The sequence below is a fragment of the Saprolegnia parasitica genome (genome assembly GCF_000151545.1).
Source record: "Saprolegnia parasitica CBS 223.65 unplaced genomic scaffold supercont2.21, whole genome shotgun sequence".
In the NCBI taxonomy this organism is placed as follows: Eukaryota; Oomycota; class Saprolegniomycetes; order Saprolegniales; family Saprolegniaceae; genus Saprolegnia; species Saprolegnia parasitica.
The window spans coordinates 2,445-16,194 of record NW_012156415.1 but is presented as its reverse complement, the minus strand read 5'-3'; the positions used below and the strand labels follow the sequence as shown (position 1 = coordinate 16,194).

General features: G+C 57.3%; 5 protein-coding genes across 5 annotated transcripts; 4 read left to right on the top strand and 1 right to left on the bottom strand.

Moving 5' to 3' along the window:
• Positions 1 to 162: 162 nt before the first annotated feature.
• Positions 163 to 1,639, top strand: SPRG_05675 (hypothetical protein; the record flags this gene model as incomplete). Its single annotated transcript, XM_012344964.1, has 7 exons — positions 163 to 321; positions 369 to 499; positions 551 to 733; positions 777 to 921; positions 973 to 1,020; positions 1,066 to 1,173; positions 1,226 to 1,639. 7 exons carry the CDS (start codon positions 163 to 165, stop codon positions 1,637 to 1,639), a joined length of 1,188 nt encoding a protein of 395 aa, XP_012200354.1.
• A 762-nt stretch (positions 1,640 to 2,401) lies between these two features.
• Positions 2,402 to 4,572, top strand: SPRG_05674 (hypothetical protein). Its single transcript, XM_012344963.1, has one exon. It carries the CDS (start codon positions 2,441 to 2,443, stop codon positions 4,511 to 4,513), a length of 2,073 nt encoding a protein of 690 aa, XP_012200353.1. The 5' UTR covers positions 2,402 to 2,440; the 3' UTR covers positions 4,514 to 4,572.
• A 506-nt stretch (positions 4,573 to 5,078) lies between these two features.
• On the top strand, positions 5,079 to 9,039 carry SPRG_05673 (TKL protein kinase; the record flags this gene model as incomplete). Its single annotated transcript, XM_012344962.1, has 22 exons — positions 5,079 to 5,317; positions 5,374 to 5,502; positions 5,554 to 5,616; positions 5,665 to 5,736; positions 5,780 to 5,869; positions 5,921 to 5,977; positions 6,027 to 6,089; positions 6,143 to 6,208; positions 6,264 to 6,454; positions 6,516 to 6,729; positions 6,786 to 6,917; positions 6,966 to 7,034; positions 7,085 to 7,159; positions 7,208 to 7,264; positions 7,312 to 7,374; positions 7,420 to 7,488; positions 7,537 to 7,706; positions 7,757 to 8,153; positions 8,205 to 8,415; positions 8,468 to 8,665; positions 8,721 to 8,813; positions 8,860 to 9,039. The coding sequence occupies 22 exons, from the start codon at positions 5,079 to 5,081 to the stop codon at positions 9,037 to 9,039; spliced, it is 2,898 nt and encodes a 965-aa protein (XP_012200352.1).
• A 1,114-nt stretch (positions 9,040 to 10,153) lies between these two features.
• On the bottom strand, positions 10,154 to 11,881 carry SPRG_05672 (hypothetical protein; the record flags this gene model as incomplete). The annotated part of the gene is made up of 5 exons (XM_012344961.1): positions 10,154 to 10,593; positions 10,645 to 10,939; positions 10,994 to 11,181; positions 11,385 to 11,814; positions 11,861 to 11,881. The coding sequence occupies 5 exons, from the start codon at positions 11,879 to 11,881 to the stop codon at positions 10,154 to 10,156; spliced, it is 1,374 nt and encodes a 457-aa protein (XP_012200351.1).
• Positions 11,882 to 13,058: 1,177 nt separating this feature from the next.
• SPRG_05671 (hypothetical protein) lies at positions 13,059 to 13,722 on the top strand (the record flags this gene model as incomplete). The annotated part of the gene is made up of 2 exons (XM_012344960.1): positions 13,059 to 13,079; positions 13,125 to 13,722. Coding segments are annotated over 2 exons (619 nt in total), but the record flags the coding sequence as incomplete, so codon positions are not given.
• Positions 13,723 to 13,750: the final 28 nt, after the last annotated feature.

The window sequence follows — 13,750 nt, the reverse complement described above, 5'->3', positions numbered from 1 at the left end:
TCTCTTATAGGATACGATGCTAGCCGGCACTGCATTGCACTGCCATTGCCCCCATCGTCGCAGGTCGGCCTCTATCCCATCGCTGCCAGCGACGACGGGTTGACGCTGGGCCATGGCACGCTTCTGCACGACGCAAGCGCAAGCAGCGAGCCGTTTCGCTGCATGGCCTGGAGCACCAGCAAGGATGCGTACGTGGCCATTGCGACGCAGCGCCACGTCGAGGTCTACGACGCCCAAGGAGCGCCCACACGCTGCCTCCACTGGGTGGCGCCGGCCCGGGTCCTCCACATCACGTGGCATCCGTCGCGGCCGCTGTTGGCGGTACGCAGCCATGCAATGCACTGACGACAATCATGCCATGTGTACAGGTGCACATGCTTGGCTGCGTCCAGTTCCTCACGCCCTTGATGGCGCTCGATGGCGATGGGGTTGCCTTGCCCTGGGCGACCGCGGTCAAACAATCGTCGTGCTGGAACGAGGCAGGCACGTCCCTCGTCATGTACGCTACTGCCACAACCTACATTGCATGAACGACCATGACTGTGTGCAGAGCTGCCGGGACGAGCGCCCGCGTCTACTCGTGGCCAAGCAGTGCGACGATCGGCCCGTACGCGCGGCCGCAGGAAGATGTCTTGTGCGAAGTGGATGACGCCACGTGCGGCGACATCACGGCCGTTGGCTGTCTCGGCGGCGACTCGTTTTTACTGGCGACCGAGGTCAAGACCTGCTTGCGGTGCGATGCGATTTCAAGAGAACCACGAATGAATCGAGCGTAGACCGACGACGCCTGCTGGAGGCTTCACCATTCGCGCCCGACCCATGGAAGACCCATTGATGCCAGTAGTCGACGCCAGCACTGACGTTGTGGACCTCATGCACGTCACAAAGTCCGACGCGCCCTCGTCGTTGCTCTTGCTGCCGGTTCGTATACGACATCCCTTGTGCATGGTTCTATTATCTTGTCTTGATTAGGAGCTCCACAGCGCCCACAGGCTTGCAGAGAAAGCCAACTCGCACAGCGTAATATCATGGACGTGGTGGACGTGTAGCTCATGCCTTTGGTAGGCGATGGTCGCGCAGGCCCACTGTGTCGTTTGGAAGAACGCTTCCTCGTCCACCATGTCTTCCGTGCCCATTCCGGCGTTCGCGATACCCACGTTCATGCACTGCCATGTACATTCATTGCTGTCAACGCATGATGTTTTACCGTGTAGCATGCTATTAGCGACGTCATGCCGTTCTCGGGTCGCACGCGTCGGCGGCCATCGTGCTTCTTCGCGTCGTGGGCGATGCACTCGAGCTGGTCGAGACAATGCTACCGGTAGCGGACGACGACGGCCGCGTCCTTCGTGGGCTGCGCCTTGGCGACGATGCCATTGACGTCGTGGATACTCTCAAGCCCACGCGCCTCTTCTTTACGCCGACGCTCAAGACATGTTCGACCCGATCGCGTCGCTTGCCGCTGACCAGTTCGCTGCGTGTCCCACCTCCCGCGGCCGTCGCGGACGGAGCTGGTCTCGCACTGCTACTTGATCGCCTGCAATCGCATCTCGACGCTCGCTTGGATCGCATCGAGGCCAGCATGGCTACACTCGGCGGTCGGCTCACGCAGATCGAAGCGCGTCTCGCCGCGTCGTAATCAGGTCTTCATGAATGCATTGGCTCGTCCATGGACGTCTTCGCATGGAGCACGCATGCACCTGCCATGGTCCAGCCCATGCCCTCGATGCGTCGTCTTGCATCGTCGAGGCCATGCGCGTCGGAGCGAGGAAGTGGCAATGGCGCTGCGCCCGCTCGCGACCGCTTCTCAAAATCTCGAAGGATGGATCCCACTACGTCCAAAAATTGGATTCGATTTCGAAGGGCGCACGCGTCTTTTTATTTTATGACGCCACCCACATACAAACACCAAGGTAGTTTCGCAGCTTCGAAATACGCCCGTCCACCAGTCCAGTGCCACGGATTTTCATCTCCATATTTGTATACCATACATATTACTTGATATCGCATCCATTCAGCCGCGTATCTCTGCCCAAGTGTTCTTCCTGTATTTTAATGCGCACCAATCCAACAAGCTTGGTATTTGTATTCCGTAGTACCCGACGACAATAAAAGAGTAGTGGGTGGACATGTCTATTTGCACGCAACAGATGGGGTCACGTAGGTCCGTTTGTGATCGGCAGGCGCGTCCATCCAGAACAGTTGGGGTTAAAATGGCGTGCGTTTAGACCGCGGGATGTGACACCAGCGCGATGGTGTCACTGGACGCGGGTGACAACCTCCACAAGGTGATATGACCCTGTTGACGGAACACGGCCAGTCAAAGTTCAAGACCGGAAGTATCGAATGTGAGAGGTTTGTGGCTTTGAAAGGCAAACAGCTGCAGGTCCGTTTTCACTTCCCAAATTGCAGACGCCCGCCCAGGAAGGAAAGCTCCATCATGAGCTCTGCGGCCAAGCGCAGCCGCCCCTCGGACGAGTGTCCCAAGTGCCAGTTCAACCTCCTCGACGGCGCCGGCAACTGCAAGGTCTGCGACTTTATCACGACCAAGCAGAAGCTGCGGCCATGCCTCCACTGCGAGAAGGCCAACTGCCACGTCTTCTGCGATATGTGCGGCCAAGGCCTCCATAAGCGCTGCGCCGACAAGATGGGCGTCGTCATTGACGTCGACGAAGACCATCCCGAAAACTCGAGTCTTGTCTGCAAGGGCTGCGAGCTCGACGAGAACGACTGGAACGTCGGCTGCGGCGGCTGCAAGAAGGGCTTTGCCAACGAAGAAGTCGGCCTCCAAGTCAACCAACTCGTGCTCGTCGAGTTTGAGTTTGTCTTGTACAATGCGATCGTCACCGAAGTCAACGAAGCCGAAGACTCGGTCAAGATCCACTTTGTCAAATGGTCCAAGTCGTTTGACGGCTGGTACAAGATGGACGACGAGCGCGTCAACGAAAGCCTCGCGTGCGACAGCTGCAACCATTGGTTCCACATTGCGTGCCTCCCGCCCATCAAGGCCAGCGGCCGCTACAAACACACGTCTTACGTCTGCGAACGTTGTTACGGCGACGCCAAAGCCAACCGCAAGCCCAAGGTGCACGAACGCATCGAGCCGATCCGGCCAAAGCCCACGGTCGCCGCCGCCGATGACGACGACGACGACGACGAGGCGGCCTTGCCCGAACTGCCAAAGCGCAAGGTAGGTCGCCCGTCTCTCAAGCAGCTCAAGCATGAACGCGAGACGATCGCACTCCGGAAAGCCATGCTCAAGTCGATCAAAGACAACAAGCAACCAACGAAGGCGTCGGCAACCGAGACGCCAGCCACGACGCGAACGCGCCGCGCGGCCTCGGCGCCCGTTGCCGTCACCAGCAGCAGCGAGAAGGAGCCGCCGCCGCGCAAGTCGAGCCGCCGCCCCGACGCCGACAGTGACGAGACCGACCGCCCGGCGCGGAAACGAGCCGCCCCGACGTCGCCAACGACCAAGGCTGGCAAGCCCGAGACCGCCAAGGCCGCGAAAGCGCCAGCCGCAAGCGATGAAGCTGTCAAGGAGCCTCTCGTCACAGCAACGACCAAGAAGGCGCCGGTCAAGAAGGACGAGCCTCCAGCGAAGAAGACGACCAAAGCGACCAACGACGACACGACGACGACGACCGCCAAGAAGCCTGCCAAGAAGCGCGACGAACCGACCAAAGCCAAGCCAGACACGAAGCGGCCGCTCGAGCTCGAGAAGGTCGCGCCGCGGAAGCGCAGCCGGTCCGACGACCGCGGCAGCAGCCACGATGCGTTCCGGCCGATCGCGCCCAAGCCCAAGCCGATCGTCGAAGTCTCGAGCGACTCGGACCACGACATTGAAGACGACGCAGCGACGTCGACCGACGACCCCAAGGTTGTGATGGTCAGCAGCCGGCGCAAGCCCGCCACGTCGAAACCTCGCAGCATCGAGCCCGAGGACGAAGACGACTGTCACAATACGACGACGACGACGACGATGCGTAGTCCCGATGAACTGCTCAAGCCATGCGCGAAGAAGGGCAAGGGATCGCTGATCTTGCTCTCCAAGCTCCTCAACTCGCCGCAATTCGCCGACAAGGAGCTGCCGACACAGTCACCGCCGCCCATCGTCGTCATGAAGAAGCCGCTGCCATCGCTCTCGTCCGTGACAAGCCAGGAAAAGAACCAGAGCGCGTTCGACATCCTCCGCGTCGTCGCGAGCCAAACGATCACGACCACGCACCAGTCGCCTGCGAAAGCGATCCAGCACGCGCCCGCGCCGCCGGCCCCTGAAGTCACGTTGGAGTACGACATGCACTTCTGCCTCCGCGAAGAGATGTACGTCCAAGTGTGCGCGATGGAGGAGGCCGGGCTCCTCGTCCGCGACGTGGCCGGCTTGCTGCGGTCATGGACGCACCCGACGTCGGCCCGCTTTGAAGATGTCCGATTTGTCTACCTTGTCAACAAGCACAACTCGCCTGCGATCCTCGCGCAACGGCTGGCCGAAGTCACCAGGAATTATGGTTAATTTACAGCACTATAGCTAGACTACCAACTCGTAACATAATTAATATAGTCCATACAACGTACTAGTGCTTGCGCGAGAACTAGCCCGGGACAAAGCTGTCCGTGGACGTCACGTACGACCGGCGTGACCGGCGCAGTTGCCGCAGTCGAGAGTGGACCGGATCTGATCGGGATCGTGCTTCAACCAGCTGCAGAAGACCAAGTCGTTGCGTTCTCACTCTCGGCGTACGATTTCCCTCGAGTGTAATAACTAGTAGAGTCCAGTTCCGCAAGCACTGCGTAAAAATCCTTGGTCGTGTACAAGCAACTAACTACTGTAGTTAGTTGCTTGCATCAACTCCAAAGCTGGACGCGGCTGGGAGCGTGTGTGTGTCTTGCACGGTATAATCGTCGACCGTGACACACTATCTCTGGCAATTCGGTTGGTTTATCCGGATTTCTAACCGGATAAGCATACAGTGTACCGCTGCGTGTGTAATCGTGTGTTTCGCAGCCGCCATACAAAGTGCAAGCTCGCATTGGCGGGGATAAACCCGGCGCCAAATGGCGCATTTGGAATTGCCGGTATGAGTACTTTGAGCACGGTGGCGGCCCCGACGGCCCCGACGCCGACGGTCGACTGGTCCATCACGTGTCCCTTCGGCACGTACGCCTCGACGTTCTCGTTCGACGTGCCGTTCTGCCCTCCGTCGACCGCCTGTCTCGTCGACAGCAAGTGCCAGCGCACCAAGGTCTTCAACTCGTCGGTCGTGGAGATCGACGACCGCATCGAGCTCATTGAGAATCTGCCCAACAGGACGACCTTGTACCTATGATCGCTTGCAAAAGCGCAGAGCAACGCCTCACGCAACATGAGCGTAGGGTCTTCCGCGGCAACGGCCTCGTCCGGATCGGGATGCCGCTCTCGCAGCTGCCCGTGCCCACGTCAGCGCCGACCTCGTTCAACATTTCGTCGCTGTACCGCGTCGAGACCGCGCTCGTCGCCAACTTGTGCGTGACATCTTTGATCGAGCGATGCATAATGTCGAAGGCCTCGTCTAGGACGTTGATCGACAACCCGTTGATTATGGGCGACGTCTATCTGCCCTATGAGCTCACGTCGCTGTACCAACATACATCCAAGCAGGACAAAGCCCTCATCGTAGCCCGTAGAAATATGATCAACGGGGCGTCCGACCTCGACCAGTTCCGCGTCCGCGATTGGCCACCGCAGCTCAAGCACTTGTACGACCCGATATGATCGAGGCATGATTTCACGGTGGGCTAGGGCCATCGAGGGCGCCGACGTCGTTTCGTTCAGCAGCCTCACGCAGTCCTTCTACAACCGGTCGGGCCCCGTGGTGCCGCTCGCGACCTTGTAGGACGGCAAACAAATCGCCCATTCTGGCTCACGCATTTGGGGTTGTAGCTCGGGTCGCAACAACGCCGTTCGGCAGTTTGAAGACTTTCCTCCCGCCGAGATCCTGTACGTCAACGACTGCTCGTAGGCCTGTGCTCATATCATCGGCACGTAGCGATCTCTCAAACAACTGGATCAAGCTCGTGCGCACGATCGCTTTTGAGAACGCCACGTCGCTGTGCGTCAAAGTGTCAGTGTGATATTCTGTTGCGAAAATGCTGCATGGTGTAGGATCCTCGACAACAACCCGGTGGTGACCGTCTACAACGTCGGGACGCCGCGCAACCAGTTTAGCTTGTACGACGTCGCTTCGTGCTTCCTGCGTCATGTCAACCGGCGATGTCATGTCTAGTCGATGCGCCAACTGCAACATCTCAATCTTTCAAACCGACGCGGCGTCGCTCACGACGCTGCAAAACGCCAAAGCGCTCCCGAGTGCGACATCCCTCGCGGCCGACTGCGAAGCGCGCAACACGGTGCTCCAGACGCTGCCCAACTTTCTCTCGACAGGCATTTGCGTCGTGCCCAGCAGTACCTTCCCGAGTGCGTCCTCCTTTTCTCATTTTCTTATTTTCTTATTTTCTCATTTTTCTCATTTTACTAGACCAAGGCCAAATCGTGGTCGTGCCCGCGTGCTTTCCCAACGCAACGCAGGCGCTGACGAGCACCAACTGCCTCTCCAAAGGTGCCGAATTCTGCCTCGTCGACGTGCAGTGCCGCGAGGTCGAACCCTTCTTCGGCCGTGATGAGACGATGGATTTTCAAGGCAAACCCAATTTTTCCCTGGCGATCCTCTCGTTCCCCAACATCCACGCACTGTATACCCGTCTACACCATCACACGTATAATGTGCCTTATGGACAATATTGTCTAGGACGATCCGCAACGCCAACGTGTCATTCTTCAACGCGACAAGCGTCTCAACGCTCGAGAACCTCAAGCTCGTCAACATTACGTGGAGCAACCTCGCAACAAATGCGCCGCCGCTGCCCGCGCTCACGTCCTTGTACGCGCGCACTTGATGCTCGTGTGCTGAGCAGATGCGTGATTGTAGCGAGTGCGTCAACTGCGGCTGGGGCGCCATGAGCGACGCGTACCCGTGGCCTTCGTCCCTCAAGCGCCTGTACGTCGCATGTATATACTGACGCGTGAACGTCATCGCTTGGTCGCTAGGTCGCTTCGAAGCAACAAACTCATGTCGTTTCGCGAAGACGCGACCGGCAACTGGCCCAAGAACCTCGACTTCTTGTACACATTTGTCAAGTCGACAACACGCCGCCTCAAACTTGATATTAGGGACTTTTCCGACAACAGCATCGAGACCTTCGAGGGGATTCCGTCGTCGCGGGAGCTGTGCGTCCACTCTCTCTCTTCCTCGACGTCTCATCCTGCGAGTCTAGGGTCATGTGCAACAACCGGATGCGCACGTTGGATTTGAAGGACTTTAACCACGCGCGCTTTCTGTACCGTCTACACTCGAGCCAATCGCACGCTGACGTCGGCTGTAGGGATTTTTCCAGCAACGCGCTGCGCAAGATCACGCTCAACAGCGTCGACAGCCACGACAACATCACTTTGTACGAAGACAATATTGTCCTACCTGCAAGACATATGATTGTCACTAGGATCCTCGAAGGCAAAGGCCTCGCGACGCTGACGGTGGACGACGCGACGTTCCGATCGCTGCAAGCGGGCAACGTCACCTTTGTCTCGTCGCAGGGCACGTCCGTGTGCGAAATGGGCGAGCTCAAAACCGCTTCGTCGCGCCACGACAGCTTTAGCGCCTGTGTCGTCGGTAGGTCATTCGAGGTAGTGTGGAAAAGCTGTCTTATGATCGGAGCGCAGGCAAGTCGTGGACGGCCGCGATGATCATTGGTGTGTGCCTCGGCAGCGCCTTTGTCATGGGCTGCATCGTGTACCTGGTCATGCGCGTGCGCCGGCACAAGCTGTCGCGGTCCATGATTGACAACAATTTTGCGGCCCTCGTTGAGCTTTCGTCGGATAAAGAGGAGCAGCTCAAGTTCCTCAGCTCCATTGAAGCGTCTGTGACGGCGTCGCTCACGCCGCACCGCCTCAACACGGACGTCAAGCTCCTCGACACGATCCTCGGGCGCGGGGCGTACGGCGAAGTGGTCCTCGGCGACTACAACGGCCGGCTCGTGGCCGTCAAAAGGCTTCGCGAAGACAATGCGACCATCAAGAACATCGAGACGTTCATCCAAGAGATCGAACTCATGTCCCGGTCCGTCTCTTCTCCACGACCCCACTACGTTCTTATGGAATATGGATGTAGCTTTGACAGCCCGTTCTTGGTGCAGTTTGTGGGCGCTTCGTGGACGCACCTTGCCGATATGAAGTGCGTCGTCGAGTACATGGAGAAAGGCGACCTCCAAACGTACCTCGAAGCGACGACCGAAGACAAGGAAGTGCTCTTCCCGTGGCGCGACAAGATTCGCAGCGCGCGGGACATGACCCGGGGCCTCGTCTACCTCCACAACCAAAACGTACGCGATTTGTTTGCATGTGGCACGGTGGAAAATACAAGAAAACATGTAGGTGATCCACCGGGATTTGAAGTCACGCAACGTCATGCTCACCGCGGCGCTGGACGCCAAGCTGGGCGACTTTGGTATCGCGCGCGACGCCACCGACGAAAGCATGACGAACGCGGTCGGCACGTACCGCTGGACGGCGCCCGAGGTGCTCAAGGGCAAGCACTACGACACCAAAGCCGACATTTACTCGTTTGGGATGGTAGACCCTACCCCTATCGCGAATTTGAAGGCTCATTTGATTGTTGAACGATTAGATTCTAACGGAGCTCGATACGCACGCGGTGCCGTACGCTGACATGGTCAACGACCGGGGCCAGGCGCTTGGCAACTTTACCATCATGTACAAGGTACACCGCCGCCATGTCGACGCATGCAATCAACTTGTCGTCTTAGGTCATGCAAGGCAAGATCAAGCCGACGCTCTCCGAGACGTGTCCCGACTGGTTGCGAGAAATGGCGCTCGAGTGCATGGCGTTTTCACCCGACGATCGACCGACGGCAGTCGACCTCGAAGCGCGGCTGGAAGCGCTCTTGATCGCGACGGAGCCAATGGTCACATCGCCAACCCACTAATTTAACACCCCGCCAGCAAGTAGCGTAAATCTCAATAGAATTTCTTTGTATCTGTATGTTGTCGTGTGGCATAGCTTTCAAGTTGACCGACACGACGACGACGCTGCCCCCTCTGTCATCCGTAAAACCGAAATTCTGAAAACTCATGAAACGCAAAATTAGAGACAAGCGCGAGGAGCGGCAGTCTAAATTGCTATGAGCTGCCAAATTGAGGAATGGCTTGAGCGAGACCGCGCTGCGCCTTGGCTTGTTTTGCTGCTTGGGCAGTTCTGTCAACCGTGCTCGAGGAATTTATGGCAAGACAGTGTTTCGCACGACAGGGATTTTACTTCGACGAGTTCGGGTTGGTTTCGAGGCTCGCGCACGCACCTCGGGTGATGGACGAGCCACATCATGAAGCGTGGGTCGCCACGAATGACAATGTTGTAGTTGAAGTGGGTCGTCTATTACATTAGATAAAACTATGCTAAATAAGAATGTCGGACTTTCTTCGTTGTGTGTACTCGGTTGAGGGACTTGATTTAGGCTGGTGGAGGCAGGAGCGCGATCCGCGGGCGAGGTGACGTCGCGGCCGCTCGTGTTGGGCGAGGAGCCGAAGAAGTCGACGAAGAGCAGGCTGCTCGGGCTCTTGGACGAGGCTGTGGTGCAAGTGCAGTTGAGCGACGCGTGCCGCCTTGACGGCGAATGACGATGTTATGCCGCTCCGTGCATCCAATATAGAGAAATCTAAGGCAGCCTTTTCCCATCGACGGTTCACGATGCGTTGGTGCACCCGGTGTGATGCACCGTAAAGCTCTTGATAGAATACGCGGTGTCGATCGTGTTATGGCACTGTGTATCGCAATGACTTACTCACTCAACCGACAATTCTACCCGGTGGAGGGCACTGCCAATCGCAGTGACTCATACCGCAGCCCGGGCGGTGGACCCGCCATATCACGAAGCGCGGATGGCCACGAAGCTCGTGGCGGCGGCGATGTTCTCAAGTCCAAGTATACAGTATATGCATGCACGCATTCCAGGGTATTGTTGGATCAAGAATTTATGTTCTGTTACGACTGACTACTAGTAAGCTGCTCCTCGCTCGTTGACTTGACGCACCAAGTAAATTTCTCTAAAGACTCCAGACGGAGGGCTCAGGTGACATGCAAATCTCGTAGCTCCTTTTGGGATGCAGAACGGGACTGCACTCCTTCGGCACGGAAGACACCGTCGCGCGCAACTCGTTGACGACGTACTTGGACGGCGCCTTGCTGTGCGGAATCGCCGCGCGCTTAAAGTTGACGCCCGAGAGAAGGCTCAGGCGCAGCCGCTCGGTGAGCGCACCATTGTAGTAGCAGAGCACGAAGCAGTCGGTGCCCCGCAGGTTGATCGTCGGACACAACTTCAGGCGCGGGTTCAAGTCCATCACGTGGTAGATGGTGCCACCGCGCGCAGGCCGTCGCGGTGCAATGTGCAGGGCTTTGGAGGCTTGAAACAAGGCGGCGCTCTTGATGCCATTGAAGCCAACAGAGCTACAGTCCGCTGGGATCGACCGTGGTCGACGAACGCAGCCTAGTGACGCGCACCATGATTAGTGCCAATTCTTGCCTCGTCGATAGATACCCGCGGCCAAGCCGTAAGCCAGCGGAAAGCTCAGCGTTGTCAAGGTATAGATGATACAAACGAGAGCCGCTTCGCTCTCTTGGCTTTGGAGGTCTGTGGGCACGAGATAGTAAAAGAGGCGTCGGTACAGCCGGGCACAAGTCTCGATGTGTTTCAACATCAACACAAACGCGGGACAGTAGACAGTCACTGCGATTGCAACAAGTGTCGGGTCGACTTCGGAAAAAGCATGTTGCTTCTTCCAGCGCTTCAGTAGGAAGGAAACCAGGCAGAGACCCCAGTACGCAAACCAGACCTACAACCAAGAGTTCGTCATCACCATTCTGCGACTCGATATGGAACGTCGTACCGAGCGTGCGAGGTAAAGGACACCTTGCAGTACAAGACTCAAGTTGCCGCTGACCTGAATTTGCATCGTCGCGACGCCAAAGTTGGTGATGTTGATCCAAATATCTAGGTAGTAGAGGGACGCGACCCATGCATCCTTGAGCACGATGGCGGTCGGATCGCCCAGCACGATCTTGTACGACCAGTCGCCTGGTGGCATCTTCAGTCGGTGGCCGCACCGACGAAGACGCGCCCCGAGCTCCAAGCAGTGGCGGTAGTAGTGGACGTAGAGCCGATACCACACAAAGAGCGTTGTCCCAATGCGATAGAAAACAGCCCATAGTCAAAACCACGTGGCCGCAGCTCTGCCTTGACAAAGTAGAGCGTGACCACCCGATCTGGCGTGTCGGTACGAGCCGAGATGGCATCGCCAGGCACGAGCCAGAGACACGACCGACCATACTCGTACGTGAACAAGCGAGAATGAAAGCATGCGTTCTCGGCATCTTCTCGAAGACTCGTCACATTGTTGAGCGCTGCGCAGATGTTTTCAATGATGGCGCTCGTGTAAAAGACGAGCCCTGGGAGCCCCAAGAGCGATTTGGAGAAACACTCATCCAAGCTCATTGGCTGCGCGTGCAACGTGAGGAGAGCGCGGGCGACTCGTACGTTGTTGGTCTTGTCCACCAAGAACGTTGAGCCCACCGGCAACGTCGAGTTGGAGTAGAGCTGTTGGTTGAGTGCGAGAAACGCTGCGTTGAAGTCAGAGTAGTTGGCGTATCTCTCGGGTGACGAGTAGGACGCTTGCCAGGGAAGGGGCTCCGAGATGTAAGCTATAAGCGGCTAGTACAGACCGTGTCGTCAACAAGAATCAAAGGTGGGTACGTACCAAGGACGAGACATTGAGCATCGACACTACGCAAGCATAGAAGCCAAGTCGGTGGCGCCGCACGCGATAGCTGCTTCCAGTTGTCCGCGCCGCCCGAGCTTTGGGGCGTGACATGGGTCCACAAATCAATCACTTCGTGAGAAAAAGATTATGAGAGTAGACCATGATCGAGCGTTTTTGAGCCGTCGTTACCTTCAGCGCCCATTTTAGCCAGGCTCAACCGCCCCAGTAATATCGATCTATAAATGTATTAGTCATTGCTTGCTTGGCTGCTACGTCCAGAAATGTATTGGATGTGACAAATGTGGCGCGGCGCCATGTCGAGTTGCCATGTCTCAGTGTGTTGGGATTGTGCCCTGCCAATGTCTTTCTAAGCTGTCGTTGAGAGTTGTAGTCGTGTAGTGGTCACCAAGATGTGGTAACTCATCGAGCTCGGCGCTGGAATCTCGTCTGATGCGACGCCACTCGTAGCGCTCGCTTGGCCGCCACGTGGCGACTGGTGTGCGTGAGCTGTGCACGTGTGGCTTAATCAGCACACTACGAAGGACAAGCATGACCGGCCATTGAGGTCGCTCACTCGTGCGTGCATCGTCGGCCGCGGCTCAAGAAAGAGCAATCCGCGCCGCTGCGCTCAAGGGCACGAATGCCGTCTGCGGCAAGACGTTCATACCGGTATCTCTCGCTCCTCCGTTGGATGAAGCAGTACGTCTACTGCGATGGCACGATCGATCCACGACTCCGGTGACATGAAAACAAGTTTAATACCATCAAGCAAGCACAGTAGAAGGGTTCGGCTGCAAAACACTTGTGTGTTGGCTCATTGCGCGTGCCTCCTCGAGCTTCATCTCTCTCGTTCCTCAACACTACACTATGCAGCCTTGCCGCTGGCTCCTAGGTATACTCAGTCTGCTTCTTGGCTCGCACACGATTACTACGCTTGGCATGAAATGAAACGTGAGCTCGTTACTGGCTTGGCGGTTGTGGCTAGGCTAAAACGGGCACCGCTGGCAACGGATAAAAAGGCTGCATCTTGGTCTACTGCTACATTGTTGGGCACGAATAAGGAATTCCACCGGCACTCTTGGCAGACTGACAAGAAGAACCCATGTCACGCAGCAAAGTTGGGGCCGCACCAACGACTGGAAGCAGCTACCGCGTGCGCCGCCATCGGTTCGGCTTCTATGCTTGCGTAGTGTCGATGCTCAATGTCTCGTCCTTGGTACGTACCCACCTTTGTTTGATTCTTGTTGACTGCATAATGTAGCCGTTGGCGGCCTACATCTCCGAGCCCCTCCCGTGGCAAGGCTCGAGCTTTCCACCCGCGGCGTATACCAACTACTCGGACTTCAACGTTGCGTTTCTCGCACGCAACCAACGGCTCTACTCCAACACGACGCTGCCGGCGGGCACAACGTTCCTCGCTGACGAGACGACGAACGCCCAAGTCGCCCGCGCCATCATCACGCTGCATGCGCAGCCAGCCTTGAGCTTTGACGAGTGTTTTGCGCGCTCGCTCTTGGGCCTGCCGGGACTCGTTTTTTACACCAACGCCAATATGCAGCGCATCTGCGCGACGCTCCACAATGCGACGAGTGCTGTGGATGACGCCGAGAACGCATGCTTCCAATCTCGCTTGTTCACGTACGAGTATGGTCGGTCGTGTCTCTGGCTCGTGCCTGGCGATGCCATCTCGGCTCGTACCGACACGCCAGATCGGGTGGTCACGCTCTACTTTGTCAAGGCAGAGCTGCGGCCACGTGGTTTTGACTATGGGCTGTTTTTCTATCGCATTGGGACAACGCTCTTTGTGTGGTATCGGCTCTACGTCCACTACTACCGCCACTGCTTGGAGCTCGAGGCGCGTCTTCGTCGGTGCGGCCACCGACTGAA

What these genes read in the sequence shown, in the direction of transcription:
- SPRG_05674 (XM_012344963.1), top strand. Translation starts at nt 2,441, where the DNA reads ATGAGCTCTGCGGCCAAGCGCAGCCGCCCCTCGGACGAGTGTCCCAAG.